General features: G+C 47.3%; 2 protein-coding genes across 21 annotated transcripts in view; one reads left to right on the top strand and one right to left on the bottom strand.

Moving 5' to 3' along the window:
- Positions 1–14,742, top strand: part of LOC126284064 (GTPase-activating protein CdGAPr) — a 718,807-nt gene that overhangs the window by 192,621 nt on the left and 511,444 nt on the right. The gene's annotated exons all lie outside the window — the stretch shown is intronic.
- The window catches only part of LOC126285259 (uncharacterized), a 37,544-nt gene continuing 24,599 nt past the window's right edge, over positions 1,798–14,742 (bottom strand). The window contains exons 2-3 of the mRNA XM_049984552.1: positions 10,686–10,990; positions 1,798–2,032 (exon numbers count right to left, since the gene is read on the bottom strand). Coding sequence (XP_049840509.1) covers positions 1,798–2,032; positions 10,686–10,990 — 540 coding nt within the window. The remainder of the gene's footprint in view (positions 2,033–10,685; positions 10,991–14,742) is intronic.

Raw genomic sequence — 14,742 nt, 5'->3', positions numbered from 1 at the left:
CCAGATAGATGCCATTTTCCTTGACTTCCGGAAGGCGTTCGATACAGTTCCGCACTGTCGCCTAATAAACAAAGTAGAGCCTACGGAATATCAGACCAGCTGTGTGGCTGGATTGAAGAGTTTTTAGCAAACAGAACACAGCATGTTGTTATCAATGGAGAGACGTCTACAGACGTTAAGGTAACCTATGGCGTGCCACAGGGGAGTGTTATGGGACCATTGGTTTTCACAATATATATTTATGACCCACGCAGCGCAGGAATAGAAAATCAATTGAAATCACTCAACAGAGGAAACTCCACTGGACCTGACGGGACACCAATGCGATTCTACACAGAGTACGCGAAACAACTTGCCCCCTTCTAACAACCGTGTACCGCAAGTCTCTAGAGGAACGTAAGGTTCCAAATGATGGGAAAAGAGCCCAGGTAGTTCCAGTCTTCAAGAAGGGTCGTCGAGCAGTTGCGCAAAAACTATAGACCTATATCTCTGACGTCGATCTGTTGTAGAATATTATAACATGTTTTTTGCTCGCGTATCATGTCGTTTTTGGAAACCCAGAATCTACTCTGTAGGAATGAACATGGATTCCGGAAACAGCGATCGTGTGAGATCCAACTCGCTTTATTTGCTCGTGAGACCCAGAAAATATTAGATACAGGTTACCAGATAGATGCCATTTTCCTTGACTTCCGGAAAGCGTTCGATACAGTTCCGCACTGTCGCCTAATAAACAAAGTAGAGCCTACGGAATATCAGACCAGCTGTGTGGCTGGATTGAAGAGTTTTTAGCAAACAGAACACAGCATGTTGTTATCAATGGAGAGACATCTACAGACAAAGTAACCTCTGGCGTGTCACGGGGGAGTGTTATGGGACCATTGCTTTTCACAATATATATAAATGACGTGGTAGATAGTGTCGGACGTTCCATGCGGCTTTTCGCGGATGATGCTGTAGTATACAGAGAAGTTGCAGCATTAGAAAATTGCAGCGAAATGCAGGAAGACCTGCAGCGGATAGGCACTTGGTGCAGGTAGTGGCAACTGACCCTTAACAAAGACAAATGTAATGTATTGCGAATACATAGAAAGAAGGGTTCTTTATTCTGTGATTATATGACAGCGGAACAAACACTGGTAGCTGTTACTTCTGTAAAATATCTGGGAGTATGCGTACGGAACGATTTGAAGTGGAATGATCAAATAAAATTAATTGTTCGTAAGGCGGGTGCCAGGTTGAGATTCATTGGGAGAGTCCTTAGAAACTGTAGTCCATCAACAAAGGAGGTGGCTTACAAAACACTCGTTCGACCTATACTTGAGTATTGCTCATCAGTGTGGGATCCGTACCAGGTCGTGTTGACAGAGCAGATAGAGAAGATCCAAAGAAGAGCGGCGCGTTTCGTCACAGGGTTATTAGGTAACCGTGATAGCGTTACGAAGATGTTTAGCAAACTCAAGTGGCAGACCTGCAAGAGAGAGGCTCTGCATCGCGGTGTAGCTTGCTCGCCAGCTTTCGAGAGGGTGCGTTTCTGGATGGGATATCGAATATATTGCTTCCCCCTACTTATACCTCCCGAGGAGATCACGAATGTAAAATTAGAGAGATTCGAGCGCGCACGGAGGCTTTCCGGCAGTCGTTCTTCCCGCGAACCGTACGCGACTGGAACAGAAAAGGGAGGTAATGACAGTGGCACGTAAAGTGCCCTCCGCCACATACCGTTGGGTCGCTTGCGGAGTATAAATGTAGATGTACATGTATGTTAAAAAGCAGCGGTGCCAGGACGGAGCCCAGTCAGCTGGGTAGGTCGCGGACTGCAGATACACAGAGGTAGACGCCGGCCAGGACAGCGCAGCGGGCGTGGGGCTGGCTGGCTGGCAGCGAGCCGGCGCCCTGCGGACCTCTCTCCGCACTCTGCTCTGCGCCCGCTGTCGCCGTCGCCGTCTCTGGCATCGATTGTGGCCGCAGGCGCGCCTGCCTGCGTCGCGCTGGCCTGCCGTTGCCGTAGCCACCCACCCACGCGGCGCAGCTGCCGTGGCCGACTTACAGCGCGTCCGCCCAACATCGGTCGTAACTGTGCGGCCGTAGCTGGAACACGAGTGCTCGGTGTGATCCACCGAGAGGTGCGTCCGGACTCGCCAAAACTGCTCCCTGCATATCCGTGAACGCAGTGGCGCATCTGTCCGAGGAAGCAGGGGTATGGAAGAGTAAGCTGCATGAAACTAAACAGTATGCCTTACTGTAAATTAAAACCAAAGCAGCAGCCAAAACAAAGGCATTCTCAACTACACATACGAGAAATACACTACTGGCCATTACAATTGCTACACCATGAAGAAGATGCTGTGATATTCAAATGATTAGCTTTTCAGGGCATTCACACAAGGTTCACGCCACTGGCGACACCTACAACGCGCTGACATGAGGAAAGTTTCCAACGGATTTCTCATACACAAACAGCAGGTGACCGGCGTTGCCTGGTAAACGCTGTTGTGATGTCTCGTGTAAGGAGGAGAAATGCGTAGCATCACGTTTCCGACTTTGATAAAGGTTGGATTGTAGCCTATTTATCGTAGCGGTTTATCGTATCACGACATTGCTACTCGCGTTGGTCGAGATCCAGTGACTGTAAGCAGAATATGGAATCGGTCGGTTTAGGAGGGTAACACGGAACGCCATGCTGGATCGCAACGGCCTCGTATCACTAGCAGTCGAGATGACAGGCACCTTATCCGCACGGCTGTAACGGATCGTGCAGCCACGTCTCGATCCCTGAGTCAACAGATGGGGACGTTTGCAAGACAACAATCTTCACCACGAACAGTTCGACGACGCTTGCAGCAGCATGGACAATCAGCTCGGAGACCGTGGCTGCAGTTACCCTTGACGCTGCATCACAGACAGGAGCGCCTGCGATGGTGTACTAAACGACGAACGTAGGTGCACGAATGGCAAAACGTCATTTTTTCGGATCAATCCAGGTTCTGTTTACAGCATCATGATGGTTATATCCGTGTTTGGCGACATCGCGGTGAACGCACATTGGAAGCGTGTATTCGTCATCGCCATACTGGCGTATCACCCGGCGTGATGGTATGGGGAGCCACTGGTTACACGTCTGGGTCACCTCTTGTTCGCATTGACGTCATATTGAACAGTGGACGTTCCATTTCAGATGTGTTACGATCCATGGCTCTACCCTTCATTCGATCCCTGCGAAACCCTACATTTCAGCAGGATAATGCACGACAGCATGTTGCAGGTCCTGTACGGGCCTTTCTGCATACAGAAAATGTTCGACTGATGCCTTGGCCAGCACATCCTCCAGATCTCTCACCAATTGAAAGCGTCTGGTCAATGGTGGCCGAGCAACTGGCTCGTCGCAATACGCCAGTCACTACTCTTGATGAACTGTGGTATCGTGTTGAAGCTGCATGGGCAGCTGTACCTGTACACGCAATCCAAGCTCTGTTTGACTCAATGCCCAGTCGGATGAAGGCTTATTACGGCCAGACGTGGTTGTTCTTTGTACTGATTTCTCAGGATCTATGCACCCAAATTGCGTGAAAATTTAATCACATATCAGTTGTAGTATGATGTATTTGTCCAACGAATACCCCTTCATCATCTGCGTTTCTTCTCGGTGTAGCAATTTTTATGGCCAGTAGTGTAAAATCTGCTGCCAAGTGACACATTCCATACAAAAAAAAGAAAAGAAAAAAAAGCGCAACAGTAAGGTTTATTCATTTTTTCAATTTTCTGTTAGGAACGGAAACAAAAAATGAAGTGTGTTTCTAGTGTAATATCGAAAAAGTTCCGTGTATTCGTGAAGACGTTTGAAACAATGAAACAGTCGTACAGAATCGCGGACAGATTCTGTACACTGGGCGCAGTTGCTTCGCGTGTCTACAACGCGATTTTATGCGAGTCTTCGTAGCTCTATATATAGCTGTTCTTATCGCCTAAAGCCGTTTGCGCTTCGCATTTGAAAGCAGTCTAAAGCGCTGGCCCGTGTCGGGGAATTCCATAAGTTGACTCGATTGTAAGAGTGTGTTAGTCGTAAAGAATAAATAAATTAAAGCTTCATGCACTGTCCGGCATCTGTGTTTACCACGTCTTGTCTCTTGAACTATATGTCATCGGTCATTACTTGCTTAGGTACATTCAGGAGCATATGTGGATAATGCCTGGGAAATATGTTGCGAAAAAAGTTAGTAACAAACAAGTAATAAATTTAAATTCCATGCACAATGCGACAGTTTTTTACGCATGTCGGTTTTTATTACGCCATATCTACCCATCTATGTGTCATACGATGATTATTTTTGTAGGTAGATTCAAATACAGATGTGGATACTGTCTGCGAGTTCTGTTGGAAACAGAGTTAGTAGCAAGGAAGTTATAAATACTGCAGTTTTTCACGCATCTCACTGTTTGTGACGTCATATTTCCTGAACTACGATAGGTAGGTTGTTCTTACCTACACAGCGATTCTTTCCAGACGGTAAGTGGCTAAAATCGATCCTGTAGTTGACGAGATGTGGAACATACATACACATACATATATTTTTACAGTATGTGTCAATTTCGCGTTCCCATTCCACTCAGCTTCGCAGGCAGATAACCTCGCTCACATTGCAGATAAAATCTAAGATTTGTTTCGTCAGTATGAGGATGCAGTACTTTTAATAAAAAGTCATTCCGCTCCAGGTTTCCATATTATCGACCTGTTGAGAGTCAAGAAAAACTATAAACTGGACGATATGCTCCTGCACCTTTAATGTAACTAGAGTAGTTCTTTTGCGCGGAATGGTGTAATATCCCAGTAGCCATCGACCGTGTGAGAGTATTTCAAAAACTAAGTTACACTTTGGCAATGGCTGGCGAAATACATCTATTGACTGCTGCACTATATTCCAGAGTGACACATATACATGACACTGTGTTTCAACAGAGTCACCAGGACTCTGTCGTCAGTGGTCGGGACGTCCGACCAGTCGCTCAGCTCCTCGACGATACAAATCCGCCCCTTGGTCACGGTGCCATTTGAAGCTCGGGAACCGCTGTGTGAACATCTTCATCGTTGGAAAATCTGTTTCCCCCCAGTTGTTCCTTCAGCTTGCCGAAAAGATGGAAATCGCGTGATGCCAGATCTGGACTCCTCATGAGCGTCAGCCACGTCTGTGCGACCTTTGTCAAACTACGGTGGACGCGACATTGCGTTTGTTCCATACATTTCCAGAATTTCACGGCAAATCTATGTGCAGTGTAGACATTGTGGCCACAAGACTCTCCCACGCACGTCAACTTCCGAATACGTTTCCAGTTGCCGCGCCACTTCATTCGCACATTGTGCTACATCTGCTATCCGTACCGCACGGCACCTGTGTCTGCAGGAAACCCAAAACATGTACTTTCCAGCGACAATACGTCACTCTTGTTACGTAAAATGGTTTTAGAGCCGGATAACATTTGTGTGTCTTACTTTTTGGATTTCCTACGTAATTTATAAGCACCGATCCTCAGTGTGTCAAATGGAACGGTCCTCCACAGATTTGCAGCATTGCTACAGATCTGGGAGATGATTACGAAGAAGGCAGTCGTCTAGATGTGGCATTATCCTCCGTTCCATATTGGAAGGTTTGGTTAAAAATGCCTCAAATGGCTCTAAGCACTATGCGACGTAACTTCTGAGGTCATCAGTCGCCTAGAACTTAGAACTGTTTAAACCTAACTAACATAAGGACATCATACACATCCAGGCCCGAGGCAGCATTCGAACCTGCGACCATAGCGGTTGCTCGGCTACAGACTGTAGCGCCCAGAACCGCACGGCCACTCCGGCCGGCGTATATTGGAAAGTCTGCACCCTCCGAGCCTACGTTCGCTGTGGCACCGACGATGGTTGCTAGACGCCGGTCGATAGCTTGGTCACCGTGCGTCAGATCTCCTTTGATCTTTTTTTTTATGGAAAAAACAAGAAGAATCGCTTCTAACATGCAGGTTGATTCTTATTAACGTTTAAAAACATCCTAAGCGACTAATATGACGCTCAGGCAGGTAATGTATTATAAGAGACATAGGTGCGCAAACGTCGGGAAATACCCCAAAAGTGGATGACAAATATTGAACATGTGGCGTCATCAGATGACTTATCTTACCGCACGTGCAGCGGTTGGGTTTGTCGACCCTACCATCGCTATAGCATGCAGTTGTATGTCGCTTACTTCCATTCAAGCAAACTGTTCAAATTTCGAACACCTTTTGTAAATGTGATCTATTGTAAACGCAGAAGCTACAGAATTATTGTCCTCGCTGTACCCGAGAAAAGTTGTTCTTTTTTCTGTTTCTTTTTTCGTATGTTCCTTCTTTTGTTGTTTACAGACATTATTTCGCAAAGAAAATGTAGGTCATTTACTGGTAACGGCCGAATTCGGAAGCTTCCCTTGTGACGCAATACGGTAGGTTTTTGTTGCAATAAATCAGAGGAGACGGCGATACCGGTAAATAAAATAATAAATGTTGCCCGAGTGTAAACACACAACTTTTTGCCTGCCAGACGCAATATTCGAACCGCGAGTCCCATGAGCTGAAGTTGCGCAGTAGGCCTGGGGCCACACAGATCTGTGTACCTGACTTGGGTTGAAACTGTTAGGTGCGGCAGATCGATAGGTTCAAACGCTGCACGTGCAGCGAGGGATGTTATGTGGTGGCGTGTTCAACACTTATTATCCACTTTTGGGGTATTTCCCGACATTTGCGCCAGATATGTCTTACGTTAAATTATTTGTCTCAATGTCGTCTATGCCGCTTTGGAGGTTTTTAAACATTAACACGCCGGCCTTTGTGGCCGAGCGGTTCTAGGCGCTACAGTCTGGAACCGCGCGACTGCTACGGTCGCAGTTTCGAATCCTGCCTCGGGCATGGATGTGTGTGATGTACTTAGGTTAGTTAGGTTTAAGTAGCTCTTCAGATGTCAAGTCCCATAGTGCCCAGAGCTGTTTGAACCATTTTTTTGACATTAATAAGAATCACTCTCTATATCTGTCCGGAAAAGAGCGTGGCGAGTACTGTACACTCTTTAGTCAGTTATTGGAATAACCAGTTTTACTAATATTTGTAAAACGAAGAGAGTAACGTTCTGTTATATACTCGAGATGATTCGTGGTGACATTGAAAAGGAAGATTTCACACCTTCCGCACTACTTCAAATAAATCCAGCAAAATAAACCTGAGTCAACTAACTTTCAATGCCTGTCATTCGGCATATGTGCGAAATACAAACATAAATTTTAGAATAACATGCTGTGAATACCTCTAAAGCATTGTGCAGGAATACACAGACCGCGTTTGAGGGTCAACTCTAGTGTGCGATTCGGCTTCGAAGCAGGTCGTCGTTTGTGACGGCACGAGTGTACGATGCGAAGTACCCAATATTTTACTTTTATTTTGATTCCGAGGTTGTTACATCAGGTATTAAGTTTCATCCCATTCAGAACCCCTTTTTTCCGCTGTTGTCGCTTTAGATTCTGATGTATTATGAAAAATTATCGCCGGCCGGAGTGGCCGTGCGGTTCTAGGCGCTACTGTCCGGAGCCGAGCGATTCCTACGGTCGCTGGCATCCTGCCTCGGGCATGGATGTGTGTGATGTCCTTAAGTTAGTTAGATTTAAGTAGTTCTAAGTTCGAGGCGACTGATGACCTCAGAAGTTAAGTCGCATAGTGCTCAGAGCTATTTAAACCATTTTTTTAAAAAAATTATCGTGTTTTTATAATTCCTGTTTAAGTTTCGGCGCCCTTACGAGCATTGGTCGCAAATTTGAAATGTTGTGTTTCCTGCTCCTTTGGATATCGGATGATATCTGTTGAAAGCTGACTGGTCGAATCGTACGCTAGAGTTTATCTTCATAAGCAAACCACCTCATATAACATATTCACGACTCCACTCGAATAAGCAGTAATAATAATTCACTGATAGTTGATGCTCACCGACTACAACCCAAAAAGATCCACTACAATAATTTTAAGCATCAAAACTGGCATATGCCACTTTCGTGTGAACACAATTTTTTGAGGCTATAGTCTTGGCTTAAACTTTCCGATGTGTTGCAGATGTGCGAGGTGCCGGGGCTAGCGGTGTATTTAACACTAAATTCTTCCTGAATCTTCATATGGAAATGATGCTCTAAGCCCCCCCCCCCCCTTTTCTAACTCCGACTTTTGCTGTTTCACATGGATTAAGAAGTAACGCGAACTGACTGTAATCGACCCTGCAAGTGGAGTAGAAAACAGTTTGACACCTGCAATAATTTAATTGGATAGAAATTAATTTGATAAAGGAAAATTTCATTAACGTAGTGAGGAATGAAAGGGTTGCTTTACCGGTCCACAGAATGAAAGTTCTGTCCAAAAATAACAATTTGATTTATTATGACTAAACTCAAAATAATAAACGAAACACATGAAACATGTACAATACGTCAAGTTGGATACTCAAATAATTGCTGTGAAGGTGAAATTGTCCATAAACTAGCTTGTGACGTTTATGACCAAGTGGTATGTGGAGCCAATTCCTTGCAACTGAAATCTTAAGAGAAACACCCAGTCAACCCAACATTAATTGCTGCTACAGTACTGAGAACTCCGGCAATGAACATCCAAGACAGAACCACATAAGAAAAGACGGGAACAGGCGCGCTCTGCTGAGCTCTGATTATCACAGAGTAAAATTCCCGGTGCTGCGGACATACATTACCAAGCTGTCTTCGTAACTGCAAGGACACGGCGTACCGGAAGCGATGGCTGGTTGCTTCGACGTCCCGTCGTGGTGATGATAATGTCGCGAGTATAGCCCGAAACAAATTATCCTGGTCTGGTTGTTCCAGACTAAAGACTTCCTATCAATACAAATGCGCCTCTGAGGAAGACGAAGAAGGCTCGCCACGCAATCACCGACGGTACAGTGATTGATTTTAACAAGAGAAGTCACACAGTAACTCCGGTACAGTCAACTGTAACCAAAACTGCTCAAGACGGACAACATAGGCCGCTTGTACGCAGAACGCTGAATTGCCAACTGTACTCGGAAAGTTACGTTGAAGTCGAAAATTCAGCAACTTTGTCAAACAGTTACAGTTAAATAAGAGTATATTACACAGCCAACGGAAGGCTGTCCAGAGCAGCGAGAGCTGAATCTTGTAACCCATCCCAACCGAAAGGCAAGCCGACTCTCTCAAGAGCACCCGTACAAGCCGAACACAGAACATTCCCGCAACCCAAGACAGTAGCCGTGGTTAAACGTTCCAATCAGCAACTCGAAAACCGTTGGAAAATTCCATTCTATTGCCGACGCACTACCATTCCACCAATGGAGATACATGGCGCCAATTTCTGCGCAGATTTTGCTACGTTACCGAACTATGCCGTGAGCAATCCAATCACAGTTATGATTTTGCAGAAAACGCTATAATTTGCCCACCAAGACTGCCTGGGAACACAAGTCATTCCCACGCCTCGCTGGTAGCCCTCCAGAAAATGTTTTCACGAAGTTTATGCTAAGTAACGGAATCTCTAGCCCAGCCGCTCTTATGACAATGTCGGCGTCTGGAAAGCATCCACTCGACTCCCTCACACCCGTCGGCTTAATCCTTTCAAGATCAGCAGAACTCGTCTGTCACCAGACCATACGAGTGACCAGAGACGCTGCGTGGGAAGTCCGCGTGTGAAGGAATAGCAACTTTTCACCGCATGCAATTAGAGAGGAAAATCGAATTACTCAGAAATATGAGAGGGGGCTCATGCCATCTCTCAGATGACATGCGGCATAGATGTGAAGATGAAATGGCTAGACAGCTTCCGATTGTACGTAATGTAACAGGAGGTAACGTTCAATAAATTATAAGGAGCGATCAAAAAGTGCCCGTTTGATGGCGGTACTGCAGCTTATATGCAACCAAGCTTCACTTTGATGCGGGTTTAATCATCGACATGTAGGCAATTTCTTAGTGTGGCCTTCCAACGGAAAATTTTTGATCGCCCCCTTGTATTGTTAAATTTTTATGTTATTCGAGCATTGTGGTCTCCAGTAAAGTAGCGATTTCAGAGCACAGGTTCCGGAACTTGTCCTTGTTATTATGTTTCTAATCCTCAGGATCCCACAAACTGATTTTAATTGCGCCGATCGTCGTCCGATGTGTGTACGTTCGGGCGTTGACATCGGTTGGACTGAGACAGCGCACGTACTGGTGTCCTGATTGGAAAAGCTGGAGCGTCTTTGGCCGGTATCGGCTGTCGACGGAATCCACCGATGTCGGTGCCACTTTCGCCGCAGCATATTAATGAGGAGCTTGCTGCATATGTACACCCTCGCTCTATCTCACTCCCCACCCCGTACGGCCACCCCCTCGTGTGTGTGTGTGTGTGTGTGTGTGTGTGTGTGTGTGTGTGTGTGAGAGTGATGTGTGTGTGTGTGTGTGAGAGAGAGAGAGAGAGAGAGGGGGGGGGGGGAAGTTTACGGTGGATGTTACCTACGAGCAAGACGTATCCGATGACAATATATTTGGTCGCATCTGAGCTACAGTTACAGGCGACGACCCGGTACACGTGAGATACAGATGCTGGCAGTAGCAGCAACACCTCCACCAGGAGCCGAGAGTTCGATGAAGCGATAGCGGGTGCGCTACTGGAGACCCTTAGGGCAGACGGCGTGGCGTGGCGTGACCGCCGGCCGTGTAACAGGCGGCGGCGGCGTCGTGCCGCAGTTTCCTCGAGGCCGCGCCTCGCGCCCGTCTTGCCGTATCGACCGAGCGGGGGCGCGCGGCGGCGGCCGACTCGCCGCCGGCCTTGGCATCGGGCCCTCCCTCGGGACGCACGCGCCCGGGAAACAGGCGCAGACGCCGCCGTGTTGGCACGTGCGGCCGCGCCGCGCGCCGCGCGCCTTATCTCGCTCTGGTGTATGGCGCGGCAGCCAGCCCGCGTGCGGAGATCGCTGCCCGCGACACACGTTCCAACACCGCCGTTCTGCCCCGTCTCCACGGCTCCTGGTACCGGCACTACACGAACGAGGTGGATTTTCTCTCTTCTCCGCACCGCTGCTCTACTCTTAGTCCGTGAGTGTTCACACGCCGTCTCGTAGCGGCCAACAGAGTACAAGAGGTAGTCATCTCTCTTCTGTATCTACACAAATGAATAAAAGTTTTGCGTCATCCCTTAATGTCGAAATTCGTGGTACAGGAAACAAAAACTGGCACTGAGTCATGCGTGTACAAGATGCCCCAGAAATATTGCGACAAGCTTCGGGGGGGGGGGATTCTTGACGAACACATCGAGGATAGGAACCCGTGTCAGTAAACGTCTTCTACGATCGCCAGTGGAGAAGATACTGCAGCTGCTGCGTAGAAAGCCCCTGATGAATACGATACCTTATTGTGTTCCTGAATGACGCTTTCGGAAACGGGTTTCAAACATAGTACACTGCTTCCCATTAAAATTGCTACACAAAGAAGAAATGTCGATGATAAGTGGCTATTCATTGGACAAGTATATTGTACTGGAACTGACATATGAAAACATTTTCACGCAATTTGGGTGCATAGATCCTGAGAAATCGGTGCCCAGAACAACTACCTCTGGCCGTAATAACGGCCTTGATACGCCTGGGCATTGAGTCAAACAGAGCTTGGATGGCGTGTACAGGTACAGCTGCCCATGCAGATTCAACACGATACCACAGTTCATCAAGAGTAGTGACTGGCGTATTGTGACGAGCCACTTGCTCGGCCACCATTGACTATACGTTTACAGTTGGTGAGAGATCTGGAGAATGTGCTGGCAGGGGCAGCAGTCGAACATTTTCTGTATCCAGGAAGGCCCATGCGGTCGTGCATTATCCTGCTGAAATGTAGGGTTTCGCAGGGATTGAATGAAAGGTAGAGCCACGGGTCGTAACACATCTGAAATGTAACACCCACTGTTGAAAGTGCCGTCAATGCGAACAAGAGGTGACCGAGACGTGTAACCAGTGGCACCCCATACCATCACGCCGGGTGATACGCCAGTATGGCGATGACGAATACACGCTTTCAATGTGTGATCACCGCGATGTCGCTAAACACAGATGCGACCATCATGATGCTCTAAACAGAACGTAGATACATCCAAAAAAAATGTTTTGCCTTTCGTGCACGGAGGTCCATCGTTGAGTACACCATCGCAGGCGCTCCTGTCTGTGATGCAGCGTCAAGGGTAACCGCAGCCAAAGGTCTCCTAGCTGAGAGTCCATGCTGCTCCAAACGTCGTCGAACTGTTCGTGCATACGGTTGTTGTCTTGCAAACGTCCCCATCTGTTGACTCAGGGATCGAGACGTGGCTGCGCGATCGGTTACAGCCACGCGGATGAGATGCCTGTCATCTCGACTGCTAGCGATACGAGGCCGTAGGGATCCAGCACGGCGTTTCGTATTACCCTCCTGAACCCACCGGTTCCATATTCTGCTAACAGTCATTGGATCTCGATCAACGCGAGCAGCAATGTCGCGATACGATAAACTGCAATCGCGATAGGCTACATTCCGACCTTTATCAAAGTCGGAAACGTGATGGTACGCATTTCTGCTCCTTGCACGAGGCATCACAACGACGTTTCACCAGGCAACGTCGGTCAACTGCTGTTTGTTTATGAGAAATCGGTTGGAAACATTCCTCGTGTCAGCACCTTGTATGTTTCTCCACCGGCGCCAACCTTGCATGAATGCTCTGAAAAGCTAATCATTTGCATATCACAGCATCTTCTTGCTGTCGGTTAAATTTCACGTCTGTAGCACGTCATCTTCGTGATGTAGCAGTTTTAATCGCCAGTAGCGTATATTTTCTCCTGTGTACCGAAAAACACAGGCGATTTTTAAGGATTCCAGAAAAACATAAACTGCAGATGAAAAACCATATCCGAAACGATCGGCCACCGAGGCAACAGAGCATCACATTCGTGGTAGACATGGCCTTTCAACGAGGTAGTGTGTTCCATCTTCTCCACTGGCGATCACGGATTCAGTCGCAAACATCGAATAACAAACCATATTGCGAGACGTCCCGCCTACGGTCCGTCAGAGTACACCGTCTGGTTTGTTGCCGTAGGTGTGGCTTACTGGCAGACGCATCGCCTTCAACTTTGACGCTCCGTAGTTTCGTTGGATGACGTTTCCGGATACAGGTTTCAATCCTCGATTTGTTCTTCAAGACACCTACAGCAACGCGAAGTATGCCGCAACATTTCTGAGTGACCCTGTATGTTCATTTTCAATGTGTCTACATCACCAGATCAGACAATCGAATATTTGTGTAACCATCGGTAGTTTCTCCACGGCACTGCTGAGCAACGTCAATAGGTGGTGGTGGTGGTGGTGGTGGAACATCCTCTTGCTCGGATGCTGGCTTTGACCCGTCGGGGCATACCATCGACGATTTCATCAACCCAGCCTCGAGCCAAAATGTCCCATTCTGCAAGGGAAATTCTACGTGAGTTAGGCAAAATACGTGGTCTTTGTCGACGTCCAAAAACGGTTCGTTTCACTCGATCCCACACATGTTCAATTGGGTTCATGTCTGGAGAACAGGCTCGGCGCACCAATCTGGTGATTGTGTTGACGGATCAGCACGATGAGCGCGCGAGTTATCATCCATCAAGATGAAATTGTCGCAAAGTGCTGGCGATATGGTCCCTCTATTGCTTGCAGTATCTCGTCCCTGTACCGTAGAGTAGTGAATTGTCCTCAACAGCCACGAAGAGTGTAAGGTGGCTCCATGTAATGCCATTCCTTAACATCAACTAACCATGACCGCCTTGTTAGACGTGTGGGACAAAGTGTTGGAGACGTTTGATATTGCCAGGTTCTCCCCTAACATGTTGTCTGGGATTGTCAGGTTACAAGCAGATCCGGATTTCGTCCATAAACAATAGCCGCCTGGCATTGTCGTTGGTAGTGGAGATTCGCATCATCCAGTCTTCTCCTAACAGTTCGATGCGATGCATAACGCTCTGTAGCCTCTTCGGACGCCGGATTCAGTTCTGGAGCACACAGCCTTGGTTCCTTCGACTCAAAAGACATATATATCGATCATTCTGTAACTGTAGAACGGGGACGGCCTTTTCGGTTTTTGGTTCTGAACACTAACTGGAGTTCGAACCGATTCCTTGTCCGCACCACATCAATTTGAGTGCTGTGCAAACGTCGAGCAACTTCCCTGGTTGACAAGCCTTCTGCGCTTCACGTGTCCTTCGTGGCACGATTGATGTCGCCCTGTACAGTTCAACAGACGTCACTGTTGTGTTCCTATGTTGTCCCTACTGGCACTTTTCTTTCAACTGAAATGCTGCAATCCACTAGACGGCGGCATTCTACCCGTTCATGGTAACTGTGCATATGTTTACTAACATAGTCAGGGGTGATCTTTGGATCGGTAGAGGAACTGTCGCAATAACAATACACAGGGATGATGCAAAACTTTGGTTGAAGTGTGCATATAAATTGAAGTTTCTTACTCGCTCCTGTCTGTATCACGGGTTAATCTCTGGAACGACTGTAGACAGTTTGAAACTTTTTGGAGTAATACGTAGACTGATTCACGACGAAGGTTCGTGTAAATAATTTACAAATATTTGTCGCAAAAATGAATAACAGTCGCCTACGGCGTGTTTTCTGCCTCTGTGTGGAGGGCTACCCTGAGGAACTGCTGTCGGGGCTT

The sequence above is a fragment of the Schistocerca gregaria genome, chromosome 8, assembly GCF_023897955.1.
Source record: "Schistocerca gregaria isolate iqSchGreg1 chromosome 8, iqSchGreg1.2, whole genome shotgun sequence".
Taxonomy (NCBI): Eukaryota; Metazoa; Arthropoda; class Insecta; order Orthoptera; family Acrididae; genus Schistocerca; species Schistocerca gregaria.
Note: the sequence above shows the minus strand (reverse complement) of the source record. Positions and strands in the feature narration are given on the sequence as shown.